The sequence below is a fragment of the Polypterus senegalus genome, chromosome 3, assembly GCF_016835505.1.
Source record: "Polypterus senegalus isolate Bchr_013 chromosome 3, ASM1683550v1, whole genome shotgun sequence".
NCBI classification, from domain to species: Eukaryota; Metazoa; Chordata; class Cladistia; order Polypteriformes; family Polypteridae; genus Polypterus; species Polypterus senegalus.
The window spans coordinates 20,275,919-20,291,262 of record NC_053156.1 but is presented as its reverse complement, the minus strand read 5'-3'; the positions used below and the strand labels follow the sequence as shown (position 1 = coordinate 20,291,262).

General features: G+C 39.8%; 1 protein-coding gene across 2 annotated transcripts in view; it reads left to right on the top strand.

The window, feature by feature from the left end:
* Positions 1–15,344, top strand: part of znf740b (zinc finger protein 740b) — a 34,839-nt gene that overhangs the window by 4,583 nt on the left and 14,912 nt on the right. The window contains exons 2-8 of one of the 2 annotated variants that reach the window (XM_039746749.1): positions 2,043–2,100; positions 4,472–4,622; positions 9,054–9,230; positions 11,846–11,962; positions 12,242–12,325; positions 12,718–12,841; positions 13,637–13,755. In XM_039746749.1, coding sequence (XP_039602683.1) covers positions 4,578–4,622; positions 9,054–9,230; positions 11,846–11,962; positions 12,242–12,325; positions 12,718–12,841; positions 13,637–13,755 — 666 coding nt within the window. In that variant the 5' untranslated portion in view covers positions 2,043–2,100; positions 4,472–4,577. The remainder of the gene's footprint in view (positions 1–2,042; positions 2,101–4,471; positions 4,623–9,053; positions 9,231–11,845; positions 11,963–12,241; positions 12,326–12,717; positions 12,842–13,636; positions 13,756–15,344) is intronic. The other variant, XM_039746750.1, reaches the window with a different exon arrangement.

Below are 15,344 nucleotides of genomic sequence, written 5' to 3'. Positions count from 1 at the left end.
ATGAGAGTGTTCACACGGGCTTTGGTGACGCGCGCTGTCCGCAGCGCTTATACGGCATCAAAAACGCTGCATGCAGCTTTTCTTGGCGCTCAAAACCCAACGAACGCAAGGAAACCGCTTCTAGTTCGCTTTCTCGCTTTATTTTACGCCGGAGGACCGGATATTTTATGTTTTCATATACAACATATATATTTTCATATTGCTTATTTTATTTTATTGTCTCGTGTAATTTGTAAACCATGAACCTATTCATTTATGTTCTAATATAATATTTGATAACGATTATGTAGGGGGGGGGCATTTCAGTGCATAACACCGGTGTAAGCGCACACTCGACTACTGTTTTCTTACCTCAAAGTGACAAGTAGTCTCTCTTCGGGGCTAACACCAAGTCGCATATTGGTTGATCGGCGTGCAATGTGGCATTGCACCAGCTGCAGCAGACAATCAAAAGTGGAAACCAACATCCGACAGTAATTAAAAAACTTGCGCGGAAATTTTCGTGATTTCTTCATAAAGCACAAAAAAACTTCCTTTAACCCGACGTTGTGCAGTCAGAGGATGAACCCAGTAGTGGCAGCGATTTTTTTCTCTCCCTACGTCACCGTATTACGAGTATTTTTAAAACAAGAAGATTAATATCTAACATAGCAAAATGGTCCATATTGAAAGGAGGCACCTCAAATAAAACGACAAGGACTTTCATATCCAGTTCCTGACACTGCCTCCACAGGTTAACACACAAACTACAATTTGGGCTGCAGGCTGGCGTTAGACAGAGACAAACGAACGCCGGTGTAGAAGTCAATCGATCGCCACCACAAAATGCAACATAAACGTCTAGGACGTTCAGAGCAAGTTCGTTTATCCAAAAACTTAACGCCCGTGTGAACAAGGCCTTAGTAATAAACATTTAGCAAGGTTTTCAGGTAACCGAATCTTTGTTTTTTGACCAAGAATAAGTAAAGATCAACATAACAAGGAATTTAGTAGAAATTGGGTGCACCCAGTGAAAACCTAATGTAGTGTCAGTAAACGCTACACGGTCCAAGATTCACATCTAGAGCCCTAGAACAATGAGGCACCAACACTAACCACTGTGTAACCATGCCTCGTATTTTAAATTTCAGTGATTGTAATTATTGGATCAGTAAGTATTGAGTTGCACCATAAAGTTGGAGGGGTGGTGTTTCCTTAAAGCCAGGATTCAGCAGTAAATTTGGGAAGTAAATTTAAAGAAAAGAATACAACAAAGTTTTTGTAATAGGCTTATTTAAAAAATGGAGTTCTGAAGTTGCAGGCTGTTGCTACATACCTAGGGTTGCCAAATTAGAAATACGGGAGACTCTTAAAATCCCTCTCTGTATTACTATATATATAAATTTATACATGCCCCCTACACACCCAGGCCAATATATTATATAAAAGTAGAGACATAAGTTATAAACATAAAGCAAGGATTTTAATTGGTTATGATTTTATTGGTTAATACAAGCTAAAACAAATCTGTAAAAGTGAAATCATTTGAAAATATTTATTTAATACAGACAACAGAGAAATATTATTATAATTTAATATAGGCAGTTAGAAAAAAATTGGGCCGTGGCAAGTAGTAACAACCCACTTTGTTGACCCTGTATGTTGCAATGCTGATCCAGAACTGCACAGCAGCTCGACTGGAGAGCAAAACGGTAACAGTGTTGCTGTCCTCAGCCAACCATAGCAACTGAACAAGTTGCAAACAGGCAGTAAACACTCGTTTCCTCGTTACATTTGGGTTATTTTCATCAAGAGAATTTGAGAAAAGAAAGTATAATTAATTATAAAGTTACAACTAAGTACCGTAAGAAGGTAGTAGAAATATATTTTTATTACGAAATTTGAAAATAAACTAAATACGGGACATTTGGGTGCCCCTGAAAGGTCAGTACAGAACAGGGGAAAAAATGATCATATATGGGACATGTCCCGTATGTAAGGGACGTCTGGCAACCCTACATATACCTGTTGTTGGAGCTAATTTTGTCTCTCTTTCCCTACAGGCATTTGAGTGGATTTCAGCCAGTACCCAGGATAGAGACAGAGTAATAGCGTGTTGAGGTATGTGATAATGCAACCTGTTCCCTCAGCTAGTGAAATATTTAAATTGCTCTTTGAAACAACTTGGTTCATAAATTATCTTACAGGCCCTAACCACTGATAACTTGCTCATCAACAGCAGGGCCGTTTGAAGGAATTTGGGGGCCCCAAGCAAAATGGACATGGAGGTCCCCCGCACGCACGCACGCAAAAGGAACCACAGCATAGCCATACTGTACATATTTCTGCTAGCCTACCTGCTGCAAAATTGCACCATTTGTACAAGACAAGTAGAGCTATTTTATGTGTGTAATTTATCACTTACCACTGTCTTGTTTTTTCTTATCCTCCTCTTCCTTTCTCTTCTTTCTTTTTTGGCTTCCTGAAGTATAATTCCGCTTCATGACTGCCGAGGAAGTTTTGTATTTTGCCGGCAGCAGAGATCGCGTGGTTGGCTGGCTGCTGTCAGCGTGGGGGGCCCCCTTGAGGGGGATCCCGATAACCGTGTCGTTGCACTTTACTGCATTCACTATCAATGGGGCGCTCACACAGTTTGTCGCTGCATTTTATTCTTAACCAGTCGTTGTCTTAGTCGCAGGCCAGCTCGGGGCCCCAAGCAATTGCTTGGTTTGCCTGCCTTGTCGCGACGGGCCTGATCAACAGGTATGTCTCCCTGACTTATAACAGGGAGCAGTTCTACATAGCAAAGCTCTCAGTATACAAAGTGTGCAGCAAGCATCAGTTTTACACGAGGAAAGGAGAATACATGAGTTGGCACATTGTGGATGGAGGGATCTTCATGTGAATGCTGATCACTTGCAATGTTTTCACAGCCTTGGAAGACTTGACAATGTATGTACATATGCAAGTGACATGTGGTGTCATGGAAATCACATACTAAAATAATGACTTTTGATGACGGCACCAATGTAAGAATAAATAATGGTAGAAAAATAAATAAAACACGAAACCAACGTTAAAAAATTATGCAAACCTGACACAATACACTATTTTAACATACTATAGACAGAAGACTAATCAAAAGGTACAAATCCATTGCATTTGGAAGTTTCTATTCAACATTAGATTTTGGCAGAATTGGTGAAAATGGTGACATACAGTACTGTCTATGCATACTGTCAATAGCTTCTCTGTATGGGTGAGATCCTTTTTCCTGGTTCTTTGCTATTGCCGAACACATTCGCACACAGATATACATTTACTCTCACCAGGCCAGTTTGAAGAGGTCTGTCATCTCAACCTACAGGAAATGTAAGCAATTTAAAAAATAAAGGTAATGTTTAGGATGTGCAAATCAGCCTGTGACTACTTACTATGGGAAAACCCATACAGGTGGTACCTAAAGTGGGGTTTAAATTCACCTCTCAGGAGACACAAAACAGCTTGCACTTGAAAAGAGTGAATATGTGCTGTGGCTGACTTGTTTGTCACAGGTTATGTATGCACTGTGATGACATTACAGCTGTGCTTTGAAAGACCTGAACAATAAGGTAATGAAGTAAATGAGAAAAAGTTCATCCCGCTGTGAGCAGCCTTGTGGATGGATCTTTGTAACTTCTGTTAGAATTTATAGAAATGTTTCGTTAAAGAATGTGACACATTATATGAAGCAGCAAGTCTTTGTGAACGATTTTTTTTTAATGAAGTTTGTTAGTTACGTGTCATTTAATTTGCTTCTGTACAATACTAAATACAAGCACATTTAAAAGTGAAAGTATTCTGGATGCATATATGTGTGTACTCTCAGAAATTTAAGGTACTTTTTTTCAGACACAAGTGAGTTGGAAGAAGACACTTTCCTTATAAAACTACAGAGCTGTGTCATAATATTTTGTGCATTTCTCTATACATATTATGAGGTGACTTTTGTGTGATGCAAGTAATTTTGTCTCTTATATAAATTATTTTACGTATCTACAATACCCTGGGCTTTAAGTTATACTGTATAAAAATTTAATTGAACTTACAGAATCGTTCATGGCTTAAATTTTGAAATTGGATTCAGAATGGCTAATTTCCCATTAAAAATACTAGTGATCAGAACTGGCATTAAAAGTCTCGATCTCTAATTTAAATATCCTTCCTTCTTTCTAGTTACATGAAACCACTTAATCCAGTTTTTTGTTGTTGAAAGACAGAACCTATTCTAGCAACACTGAGTGTAAGGCAGTAACCAGCTGGTCAGAGTGCTAAACCATCACAAGGCACATACATGCAGTCAACCACAAAGTTAATCTTGTTCAGCAAAACCTCCCTGCAGCAGTGAAAGATGTTAAAAACAAAGAAAAGATGTTATAGCTTGTCTTTCCCATTTGTTTCTCTCACGAAGGTGTTTAATTTCTGCTTTCTTTCATCTTGCATTTTCTTACAGGGTTATCTGCCAGATGATCGGGGCGGTTGAGAGTCTAACCTTCACAGACCAGCCTGAGAGGGGGGCCAATCTGGAATTCAGAAGACCTTAACAGCAGTGGGCTTGGATGGCGCATTTACCAGGCAGCGCAGTGAGGGATCACATGAAATGGGTGAGGTTCAATTTAATATTACTGTATGTGATATACTACTAAAATGTAAGTTATTGGAAATGGTCTTATTCTGCATTTCATAAAAGTCAATTAAAGGAGGCTTGAAGCAGGAAGAGCATCCTACCATAAAAAAAACAATATATGCCATCTCTATATGGTAAACAGTATATTGAGAAATCAAGTTGCACCACAGTTGGGACAAACTTTATTTATGGCATCCGGGATAAGGCAATTTGGTAGAAAGAGAAAGGAGAAGAATTGCTACTTGTAATGATAGGCGTATGACAGAAAGTTACGTGATTTTGGTACCGAGCAGAAGGGCAATAAATGCATTCTGTGTGGACATAAGAACAGTTTTAACAAAAGCAAGATATTCAGGCCAGCACAGTTTGTCAGTTGCCATTATATGCCTTTTGTGAAATGTTATCAAGGTGAAATTTGAATACCTCACAAGTACTACTATCTTTTGCAGTATTTAGTAGCCTTTTTTTTTACAGTATGAATGGTTCTCTGATTGAAGAAATTGTATAAGCCATTGTTATAAATTAACTCCCAACATGGAACATCCTTTAGTCACATCTACACATAGAAGAGTCCCTACGTGTTTGTTCAAAGCATCATAGCAGACAGAACAACTCTAACAGAAAAGCTTCCTATAATCAATTAGGTTTCTTCACATAAAACTGTACATTTGAATATATTTTAATTTTCAGCAGTCAGCTTTGAATTAAGTATTATGTAAAGTCCCAAACTAGTCAAACACATTAAAAGTTCCATGTATAAGAAATTAAACTGTCATGTGTAAACTGTTATTGGAGAACAAAACACAAAGATATATGTATGATCTCCTTTTCTACTGTAAAATGAGCAGATACAGATAAAGTCTGGATATCCTAGTTTAACAGGCAGACAGTTTCAAGCTCTTTTTTTTCTTTTCTCATATACTAGTCTCATGGGTCCAGACATTTGATTCTCAAAGTGTTTAGTGAATAGCAGCAAAATCCCACACTGCGAAGGCTGCACCCACAGGGCGTCTTCCTAAAGCACTCACCCCCAATTTCTCCAGTCCATGCATTTTAAACCACCACCAGGGTTTCAGGGAAAGAACAAAAGATAGCCAACAAAAGAATTGAAGCTAAGGGAAAATAGAAACTAAAATTGTTGTCTGTTAGTGAGCTCAGTAGCACAAGGTATAACTTAATTTGCACATTGTAATGAGTACTGCAACAGTGGAGACACACATGCATACAGACACACACACACACACGTAGACCACCATATCTGATGAGCCTCGTACAAGTGCATCTGTCTGCTACTGCAATATCTTTCTGCCATTTTAACTATTGCATCACTACTGTATATGACATAACAGCAAATAGAGTTTAGATGAGCATTGTGGACTATAGAATACAACATGTTAAAACACTGAGGCTGTTTTTTCATGGCATGTTTGCATTATCAATTTAGACAGTAATATTAAATTTCTTTAGTTATTTAATTAAGTGTGCAGTTAGAAGGTGGATGTTGTGCAGCCTCATCTGTGCATCTACTGGTGTTGTTAGGCAGATTTGTTGATTTAGGTGTTTAAAGTACTGAAATCTGCATCTCCTGTGGCTCTTCATTATCAGCTCTCTTACTGACAGTCCTTTTCGACAAAATGTAACACACTGTTTACTTTAAATGCATATTTTGCAGTTCATATACTCAGCAAAAAAAGAAACGTCCTCTGACTTTCAACTGTTTTTTCTTTCAGTATACTTAATGTGTAAATATTTGTATGAACACTAAAAGAGTCAACACCATAAGACATAAACTAAAAATGTTTCACAATGTGTCCCTGAATGAAGGGAGGCTCAAAATCCAAAGTACCATTCAGTATCTGGCGTGGCCACCAGCTGCTTGAAGTACTGCAGTGCATCTCCTCCTCATGGACTGGACTAGATTTGTCAGTTCTTGCTGTGAGATGTTACCCCACTCTTCCACCAAGGCACCTGCAAGTTCCTGGACATTTCTGGGGGGAATGGCCCTAGCCCTCACCCTGCGATCCAACAGGTCCCAGACGTGCTCAATTCCTTCGACGATAAACACGAATCCGTCCATCACCCCTGGTGAGACAAAACCGTGACTCATCAGTGAAGAGCACTTTTTGCCACTCCTGTCTGGTCCAGCGAAGGTGGGTTTGTGCCCATAGGCGGCGTTGTTGCTGGTGATGTCTGGTAAGGACCTGCCTTACAACAGGCCTACAAGCCCTCAGTCCAGCCTCTCTCAGCCTATTGCGGACAGTCTGAGCACTGATGGAGGGATTGTGTGTTCCTGGTGTGACTCGGGCAGTTGTTGTGGCCATCCTGTACCTGTCACGCAGGTGTGATATTCGGATGTACCGATCCTGTGCAGGTGTTGTTACACGTGGTCTTCCACTGCGAGGATGATCAGCTGTCCTTCCTGTCTCCCTGTAACGCTGTCTTAGGCGTCTCACAGTGCGGACATGGCAATTTATTGCCCTAGCCACATCAGCAGTCCTCATGCCTCCCTGCAGCATGCCTAATGCACGTTCACACAGATGAGCAGGGACCCTGGGCATCTTTCTTTGGGCATCTTTCACAGTCGGTAGACAAGTCTCTTTAGTGTCCTGCGTTTTTAGAACTGTGACCTTAAATGCCTACTTTCTGTAAGCTGTTAAGGTCTTAACGACCATTCCACAGGTGCATGTTAATTAATTGATTAGGGTTAATTGAACATGCATAGAAAACATTGTTTAAACCCTTTACAATGAAGATCTGGAAAGTTATTTGGATTTTTAAAACATTATTGTTGAAATACACAGTCCTGGAAAAGGGACGTTTCTTTTTTTGCTGAGTATATATTCATGAATATAGCTTCCAGTTTTTTCAAGCTTATATCGACTACTACATGATCATCGTAACACGGAACAACAGAATCGCACATAGTACCTGCGACAGCATTATTATTGACTTTTACCATTCATCCATTGATGCCTTTGAAATCCAATGTATAATCTGATGCTACCAAAAGGTTTTTCTCTTGCATCAGGTTATGTCTATTTTTAAAATGTGTGGTGTGCACTTTGCACATGCAACACACATCTAATAGTTTTTTTTAGGAGACTTTGACTGTAGACAGTTCATTGTAAACAGAAGCTTGCTCTCTGTAGGACCAGGTTAATGAGAGCATCTCTGATCTTCACCACTCCCTACTTTAAGTGCCACCTTCATGAGGCATTGGATTGGTTTAGAAATGTGACACTCAGTGAACTGTCAAATTGTTCCCACCCAGTTTTAAGCAAAATTCACTTGTGGTTGGCACTCTGAATTGGGTTGAATATGTATAAAAAGTTTTAGTTTCTACACGGTGTAGCCGAAATGTATGTAGATCCCCTTAAATGAAAGTCTTCAATGTGTACTTTAGTCATATCTGTGTAACTGGGGGGAAAAAGCAAACTAACAAAACAATTAATGTTTGTTTAGTAGTGATGTCTTTTCAGATGAAAATCTAGTAATAGACTGCCTGTAGATGGCAGTGGAGCCGGTTAAGAAATCAGTGGAAAGGAAGAGGCGTGTTTAGGCAACTGGAAACTGTGGTCGAAATTTAACATCTTATTAAAGAAAGAAACGTCCTGCAACAGGACAATTCAGTAATCAGGCAGGAGAAAAGCGGTTCATTGTATCTTGTACTTCTCAGCAAAATGCCTTGGAGGGACCATTCTTCAAAAGCAGTCGGTTACAGCCTGGTCAGAGAAACAAAGAATAGAGGTTCATTTTATAAACTGTTGAATTTACATACAGTGTCAATCAATGCATACAATTTACTCTAGTTGGTTCATTGGTTTACACCCAAATGATTTATTTAAAATAAAAGTATATCATATTATATTATAGTTCTTCTTATACCTTTTGAGATGAGCTACCACCCTTGAACTTTCCGTGTATATAACAACTGTCCATTCTTGTTGTTTATAGGACATCTGCTGATTTTTTTAGTCCTTGCTTAGTCATCCTTCAATGCATTTTGTATAATACATCAACCTTTCTTCTGGAATATTATTTACTTGACCATCTCAGTATTTTTCCTAAACCAATTCTTATATTTCAGCGTACATTTTGTTGTTCATTTGACCTTTATCTCGTTTCCTGGTGTGACTGAACAGGTCTCTGACATTTATTAAGCCTTTATGCTATTTCTTTAACATGAATGCTGTGTTACCGTAAAATTATTCTTCCACAAAACTGGAAGTGGTGTCATGTCACTGTCAATGAACAGAACAGCAACAGCACCAACCCTCAGTCAGAGACGGAATTACAGTAAAATGAGCCCTTGGTTTGTTTGCCAGTTGCATGCTGCATTTTGCAAAGGAAGTAATAAATTAGTAAATTAAGCTTTAATTTGCCCCAATTGAGTTCTCGTATGTTGCAGGCTGGTTTGCTGGGATGTGAGGCAGTCCTATCCAGTATGGCCCTGATGCAGGCCAGCTCCATTGCCAGCCAAAAGAGAACATCCCAAGGAAGTGAGTCCACAGGGGGCCAAAAAGACTCTAATGAGCGAAATCAAAACCAAATGGTCCTATCAACTGGGCTGACATGCCCTCCACTGGTGAGTATGAAAATAAGTTGAGTGTGCATTTGGTTGCTTAAGTTTTTGTGTTACATTCAACATATACAGTTAGCCCCAGAAGTAATTTTCATAATCTGCTTAGAACTGTGTTTCTCAGTTACTGGATTGCAACCCACTGGCAGCAGTCCGCAAATCAAGTGTTACTGTTGTTTATAATGTTCTTTGGACTGTGGGAGCCACCAGGAGGACGCCAAGGTGAACACAGGGAGAACATGCAAACTCCATGCAAGGAGCTCCTGGGAAGTGATCCCTGGTCTCTTTATTGCAGGGCAGCAGCACTACTATTGTGCTACTGTTCAGTTATCATATATCTAAAATAATAACTGAAATAGATGTCCAGTTCCCTAGACTGTTTTCAGTGCATGAGTATTCCCTGCTGTTGAACACATATTTTGTGGTGACACATATTTTGAACCACTATATGACAGTGCACAGGTGTGTATTGTCAGGCTGCCTCTTCTCTTAGAATTACTCCTAGACTGCGTATTATGGAAGGCTGTGTTGTCCTTGGTTTAGAATAACCTAACACGTATGGCTAAATTCAAAATGGAGATCACAACGCTTCTAGTTAATTCAAGACAAAATGTTTTTGAAAATATACAGACAAGTTTTAAATATATAATGATTAAACTCCCTGCTAGTTTGTAAAACCAGAGAAAAAGAAACAGTTTTAAAATGTGGACTATATTCTATTAAATACTTTATAATCTGCTTAAAATTCTTTCTGTATCTCATTTCATCCGTCATCTTTGCCTCTGCTATTGAAAACTTCTAAAAAAAAATAAATAAATTCCATTTTGATAACAGTTTCAAAAAATGGGCAACGAACACCACAGTTAGTGCTGGGAGGTATACCGGTTCATACCAAAAAACGTTTTTCTATTTTTGTTTATGATATGGATTTTTCTTATACCGGAACACCGGTTTAAATAGCTTAAACTATGTTCGGAACATGGTGCAGCAGGAAACTGTTTAAGGGGGGACCTTTTCACTGCTGCACCATTGTTGTACTTGTTTTATTTTTTTTTTTTTCAATACTCTGTAATGTACCTGGTTACTGTGTAATAGTGTGACGATGCCGGTCCCCTGCAGACTCCCTCTTCCTACATGGGAGTCTGTTGAACCAACACCGTCAATAGTTATGACCAAGATGAGGTGAGAAATCTCATTGAAGGATGGTGGAAAGGGCTCAAGTGCTTTTGTTCAAAACAGTCAAAAGTAAAACCAACATTGTCCATTGTGCAGTGTTCAGAAAAATACAGTTCCCAAATAAATAGCAAATCCATAAAACCGGTGAAACGTGGGGGGTAAAATCCATAATAAATAAATCCGTTAAAATAGAGGTTAAAATGCAGTCTCTCTCCTCGCCCGATCGCAGCACACCACCTTCTGTCTCCACGGCTCACCCTTTACGGGCGTTGCTGGCGGAGCCTTTGCAGCACGGACTGCTTTCTGCCAACTCCTGTCTTGGCTGTCGCCACATCGTGCAGCCAGACCGTCCGAGGTCGGCACACCTCCCACGTCTTCCTTCGTGCTCACTCAGTTGCTCCTCCGATCCATTGGGAGGTCTTGCATTTCGCTTGCCCCACTCTACACACTTAGTCAGTGGGATGAACCAGCCCCTAGATCTCCTCAGCCTTCGCTCCCTCACGGATCCCCAGCTTGTGCTGCCTTCACTTTCCTGGTGTCTGTATCGTCTCCCATGAGCGCCTTTTCTCTTCTTTAACCTCCTTGTGTTTTATCTTTTCTTTTTTGCTTCCCCCTATCCTGCCGGCCCATATACATCTCCGTGGGCACAGCGCCTTATTCAGAAGCCAATGAAGCAATAGAGAACTATTGGGTGCAACTTGCCCTAATCACCTCATCAACTCCCCGCGGTCGTGCAATCGCGTTTTGAAGTAATAGTATTATTCCTGGAAGTTTCACTTTTATTTATTTTATTGTAATTATTTATTAGTTTAAATATTATGCAGTTTAATGATGGTAAAGTTGTTTAAAAAGTCACTGTAACGTCTCAGTGGACAGAGATTGTTAACATTAACACAAAGTATGGTTAGTTTACAAAAAATATTTACTATTTATTCCTTTTCTAAGACATGTTCAGTGCAACACAACTTTTGACAAGCACCTCTGGATATTTTAGTAAGTCTAAATGCCTAAATGATGGTTGACAATATGTTGTCAAAATTTTAGTTTTAAGTTGTTTGCAAAATTTGTTTAATAAAAAGGTCCTATATTTTAACTGCAACTGTCATGCAATGTGATACCTTCTCTTCATTAGTGCCTCATTAGTGCCCCCCTCCTTGAAAACTATCACTTTATGGGGCCTGTATTAATACTTGTGTGCACATTAAAATGTTTTTTTGTACAATGTACAATTCTCACGACCGTGGAATAGGTTGTTCTTAGCCAGTCTACTGCAGTAATTGCAGTGGAAAATGTGGTTAACTCATGCATGGGGAAAAAAATACCATTGAATACCGTGAAATACCATGATATAGAATTTTGGTCCTACCGCCCAGCACTGACCACAGTTAGTGTTGTTTGTGGTTTCTGGAGATGTATTTCGTGTTAACAAGCAGTTTAATTTGTAGGTTATCCGGAAGGAGGGCGAATTTCATACATCACGCTTGTTAGATGAGAAGCTACCCCGAGATCACGAAGACCAACAAACTAAAAAGAAAAACAGAAAATCTGGGACACCTCTAAAAGTAAGAGAATAGTTACTTTTACATTTTCCATATTTTTTTTCAGTGGTTGTTCATATTGTTCTTTTAAATTATGAAATTCTAACTTTATGGAATTCAGTTGACTTCAGAAAGGTTCCTTTAACACATTGATATTTTTTAAGGGAGGAATGGTGGTGAGGAAAGCAAAAGCATTCCATTTGACCTTTTGAACTATTGTTTGCAAATAAGGTTAGGGTTCCATTTTGAGATGTACTAAATATAAATATATCCTTTTTCTTAACAAACATTTTTCCATTACAGGGTCGCAGGAATCCAGAGCCTGTACCTGCCGCATCAGGCACAAGGCGGGAGCCGACCTTGGACGAAACACCAGTCCATCATGGGGTACATTCATGCGTACACCAATGCTCGTGCTTATTTATATGAGGTCAATTTAGAGCCGCCAATTAGCCTAACACATATATTTTTGTAATGTGGGAGAAAACAAAGAGTCCACAGAGAAAACCCAGGCAAACTCTACATAGACAGTAATGTGAACTCTGTGCTTTCAAGCTGAGAGGCAGGTGTGCTGAGTGGTGTGCCACTATACAGCGCCTCACAGTTTCAAAGGTTAAAGGAATTCTAAAAATATTTTTTTAAAAAGTGTATAAAGTAGTAATAAGTTTAGCAATGGCACTCATATTTTAGTACAGTGTTCACATTTTCATAAGAAGACATAAGAGAATACATATTAAAATCACTGAAAAACAATTCTTATACTTTGCATTTTTTTTCAGGTGGCTATGGTTGATGAAAACAATGACTGCCCACTGAAAGTGCAGAAGAACTTCATCTGTGATCATTGCTATGGGGCATTCCGGAGCAGCTATCACCTCAAGAGGCACATCCTTACTCACACAGGTGAGTATAAAAAAACTTTCCTGTAAATCAAATGATGATGTGTAGCCATTTCAAAGTGGTGTGGGATTGTTCTGAATTACTACATCCATCCATCCATTATACAACCCGCTATATCCTAACTACAGGGTCACAGGGGTCTGCTGGAACCAATCCCAGCCAACACAGGGCGCAAGTCAGGAAACAAACCCTGGGCAGGGCACCAGCCCACCACAGGGCACGCACACACACACACACACCCTGCCACCCCAGAAAACCCCCAACACACACACTAGGGACAATTTAGAATCGCCAGTGCACCTAACCTGTATGTCTTTGGACTGTGGGAGGAAACCGGCATCCCGGAGGAAACCCACGCAGACATGGGGAGAACATGCAAACTCCATGCAGGGAGGACCAGGAAGTGAATTGAATTACTTTCTTGGTTTTTATATTGTACAAAGTAAGTATAGCCCTCATCTAACTTCTCTTCTTGACTTAATGTTTGCAAGCTTTTTCTTCTTTCTTTTGTCTTTATGGAGGCAATGTGTTGTTGTGGTTAAGGCTTTGGACTTCAAACCCTGAGGTTGGGGGTTCAAATCCCGCTACTGACACTGTGTAACCAATGAGCAAGTCACTTGACCTGCCTTTACTCCAATTGGAAAACCAAAACAAATGTAACCAATTGTATCATAAATGCTGTAAGTTGCCTTGGATAAAGGTGTCGGACAAATAATTAAAATGTAAAGTAAATGTAAATGTCTTCTGGTTGTGGACTGCTGGAACAATCTCTGTTGTTTTATCTTTTTGCCTCTGCAGGTGAAAAACCATTTGCTTGCGATGTCTGTGAGATGCGTTTTATCCAGCGCTATCATCTGGAACGCCACAAACGGGTCCACAGTGGAGAGAAGCCTTACCAGTGTGATCGATGCCAGCAGGTAAGAAACTAAAGCACTGTGCAAAAAGGAATTACCAGATGTATCGTCTTAGGAACTGAACTCCCAAGTTTACAATGGGTTAGCATTTTGCAGTCATGAAAACTTAATACTGTTGATGTAGTCTGAGTGGGCTCTTTGCCTAATTGTCTATGTCAGAACTGTGGGGATTCACATTGGAAGAAATAACTAAGGGGAAAGTTGACTGTACATAACAGAGAATTGGTTTATAAAGAATAATTGTTATGCTTGATTACCATCAGAAGAGTAGACTTGTCTTAAGAAACTGACCAAACCATAAAATATTAAATGTGTTCCTAGAAATTACAAAGAAACATGAGATCTTGACTTTAAAATTCATACAGTGTCGCACAGAACTTCTTTGTTAGGAGAGTTTGAAATTTTCTATTACATTTTCAATACTCGGGCGGCACGGTGGTGCAGTGGGTAGCACTGCTGCCTCGCAGTTAGGAGACCCAGGTTCACTTCTTGGGTCCTCCCTGCGTGGAGTTGGCATGTTCTCTCTGTGTCTGCATGGGTTTCCTCCCACAGTCCAAAGACATGTGGGTTAGGTGCATTGGTGATTCAAAATTGTCCCTGGTGTGTGTGCGTGCTCTGCGGTGGGCTGGCGCCCTGCCCAGGGCTTATTTCCTGCCTTGCGCCCTGTGTTGGCTGGGATTGGCACCAGCAGACACCCGTGACCTTGTAATTTGGATATAGCGGGTTGGATGATGGATGGATGGATTTTCAATACTCAAACTGTAAGGTACATCTGAATATGCATAAAACTTGAATACAGATGTGCTAGACTTTGTTAGTTATACCGTATTTACGTGTGTACCACGCGCACAATTTTTCCGGAAATTTACCATTAGAAAATCAGGTGCGCGTCATACATGAGGAAATGTAATTTTGTAATGTTTACTTCTTCTGCTTGGGCTCGCTCGCTTGCTTGCCCTCTCTCTCTCTCACTCATGCTCTCTCTCTCACTCGCACTCCCTCTCTCTCTAAACGCTTCCTATACAATCACAACGTGCGTTGTACACGGGGGGGAAAAACGATTTTCGCAATTTTCTTTGTAAAAATTAGGGTGCGCGTCTTACACGACGGCACATGGTACACAAGTAAAAACGGTATAATCATGCTTTCAAGTTGCCTGTTTCGTAACAAGCTCTTTTATACCTCGCACACTGTGAAAAACAAGCTGAAACTGAATGGATAGAATATTTTGTAAAGGAATCTCTGTAAACATGCGAACATTAGTTACATTTAAAATATACAGTGATCTCTTGCTATATTGCGCTTCGACTTTCGTGGCATCACTCCATTGCGGATTTTATATGTAAGCAAATCTAAATATATATCACAGATTTTTCGCTGGTTTGCGGATTTCTGCGGACAATGTGTCTTTTAAATTATGCTACATGCTTCCTCAGTTGGTTTGCCCAGGTGATTACATACAAGGGACTCTATTGGTGGATGGCTGAGAAGCTACCCAATCAGAACACATATTACGTATTCAATAAAACTCGTCAATGATATACAATACGCATCCCGTGCGGTGCTTCGCATACTTAAAACATGGAATGGAA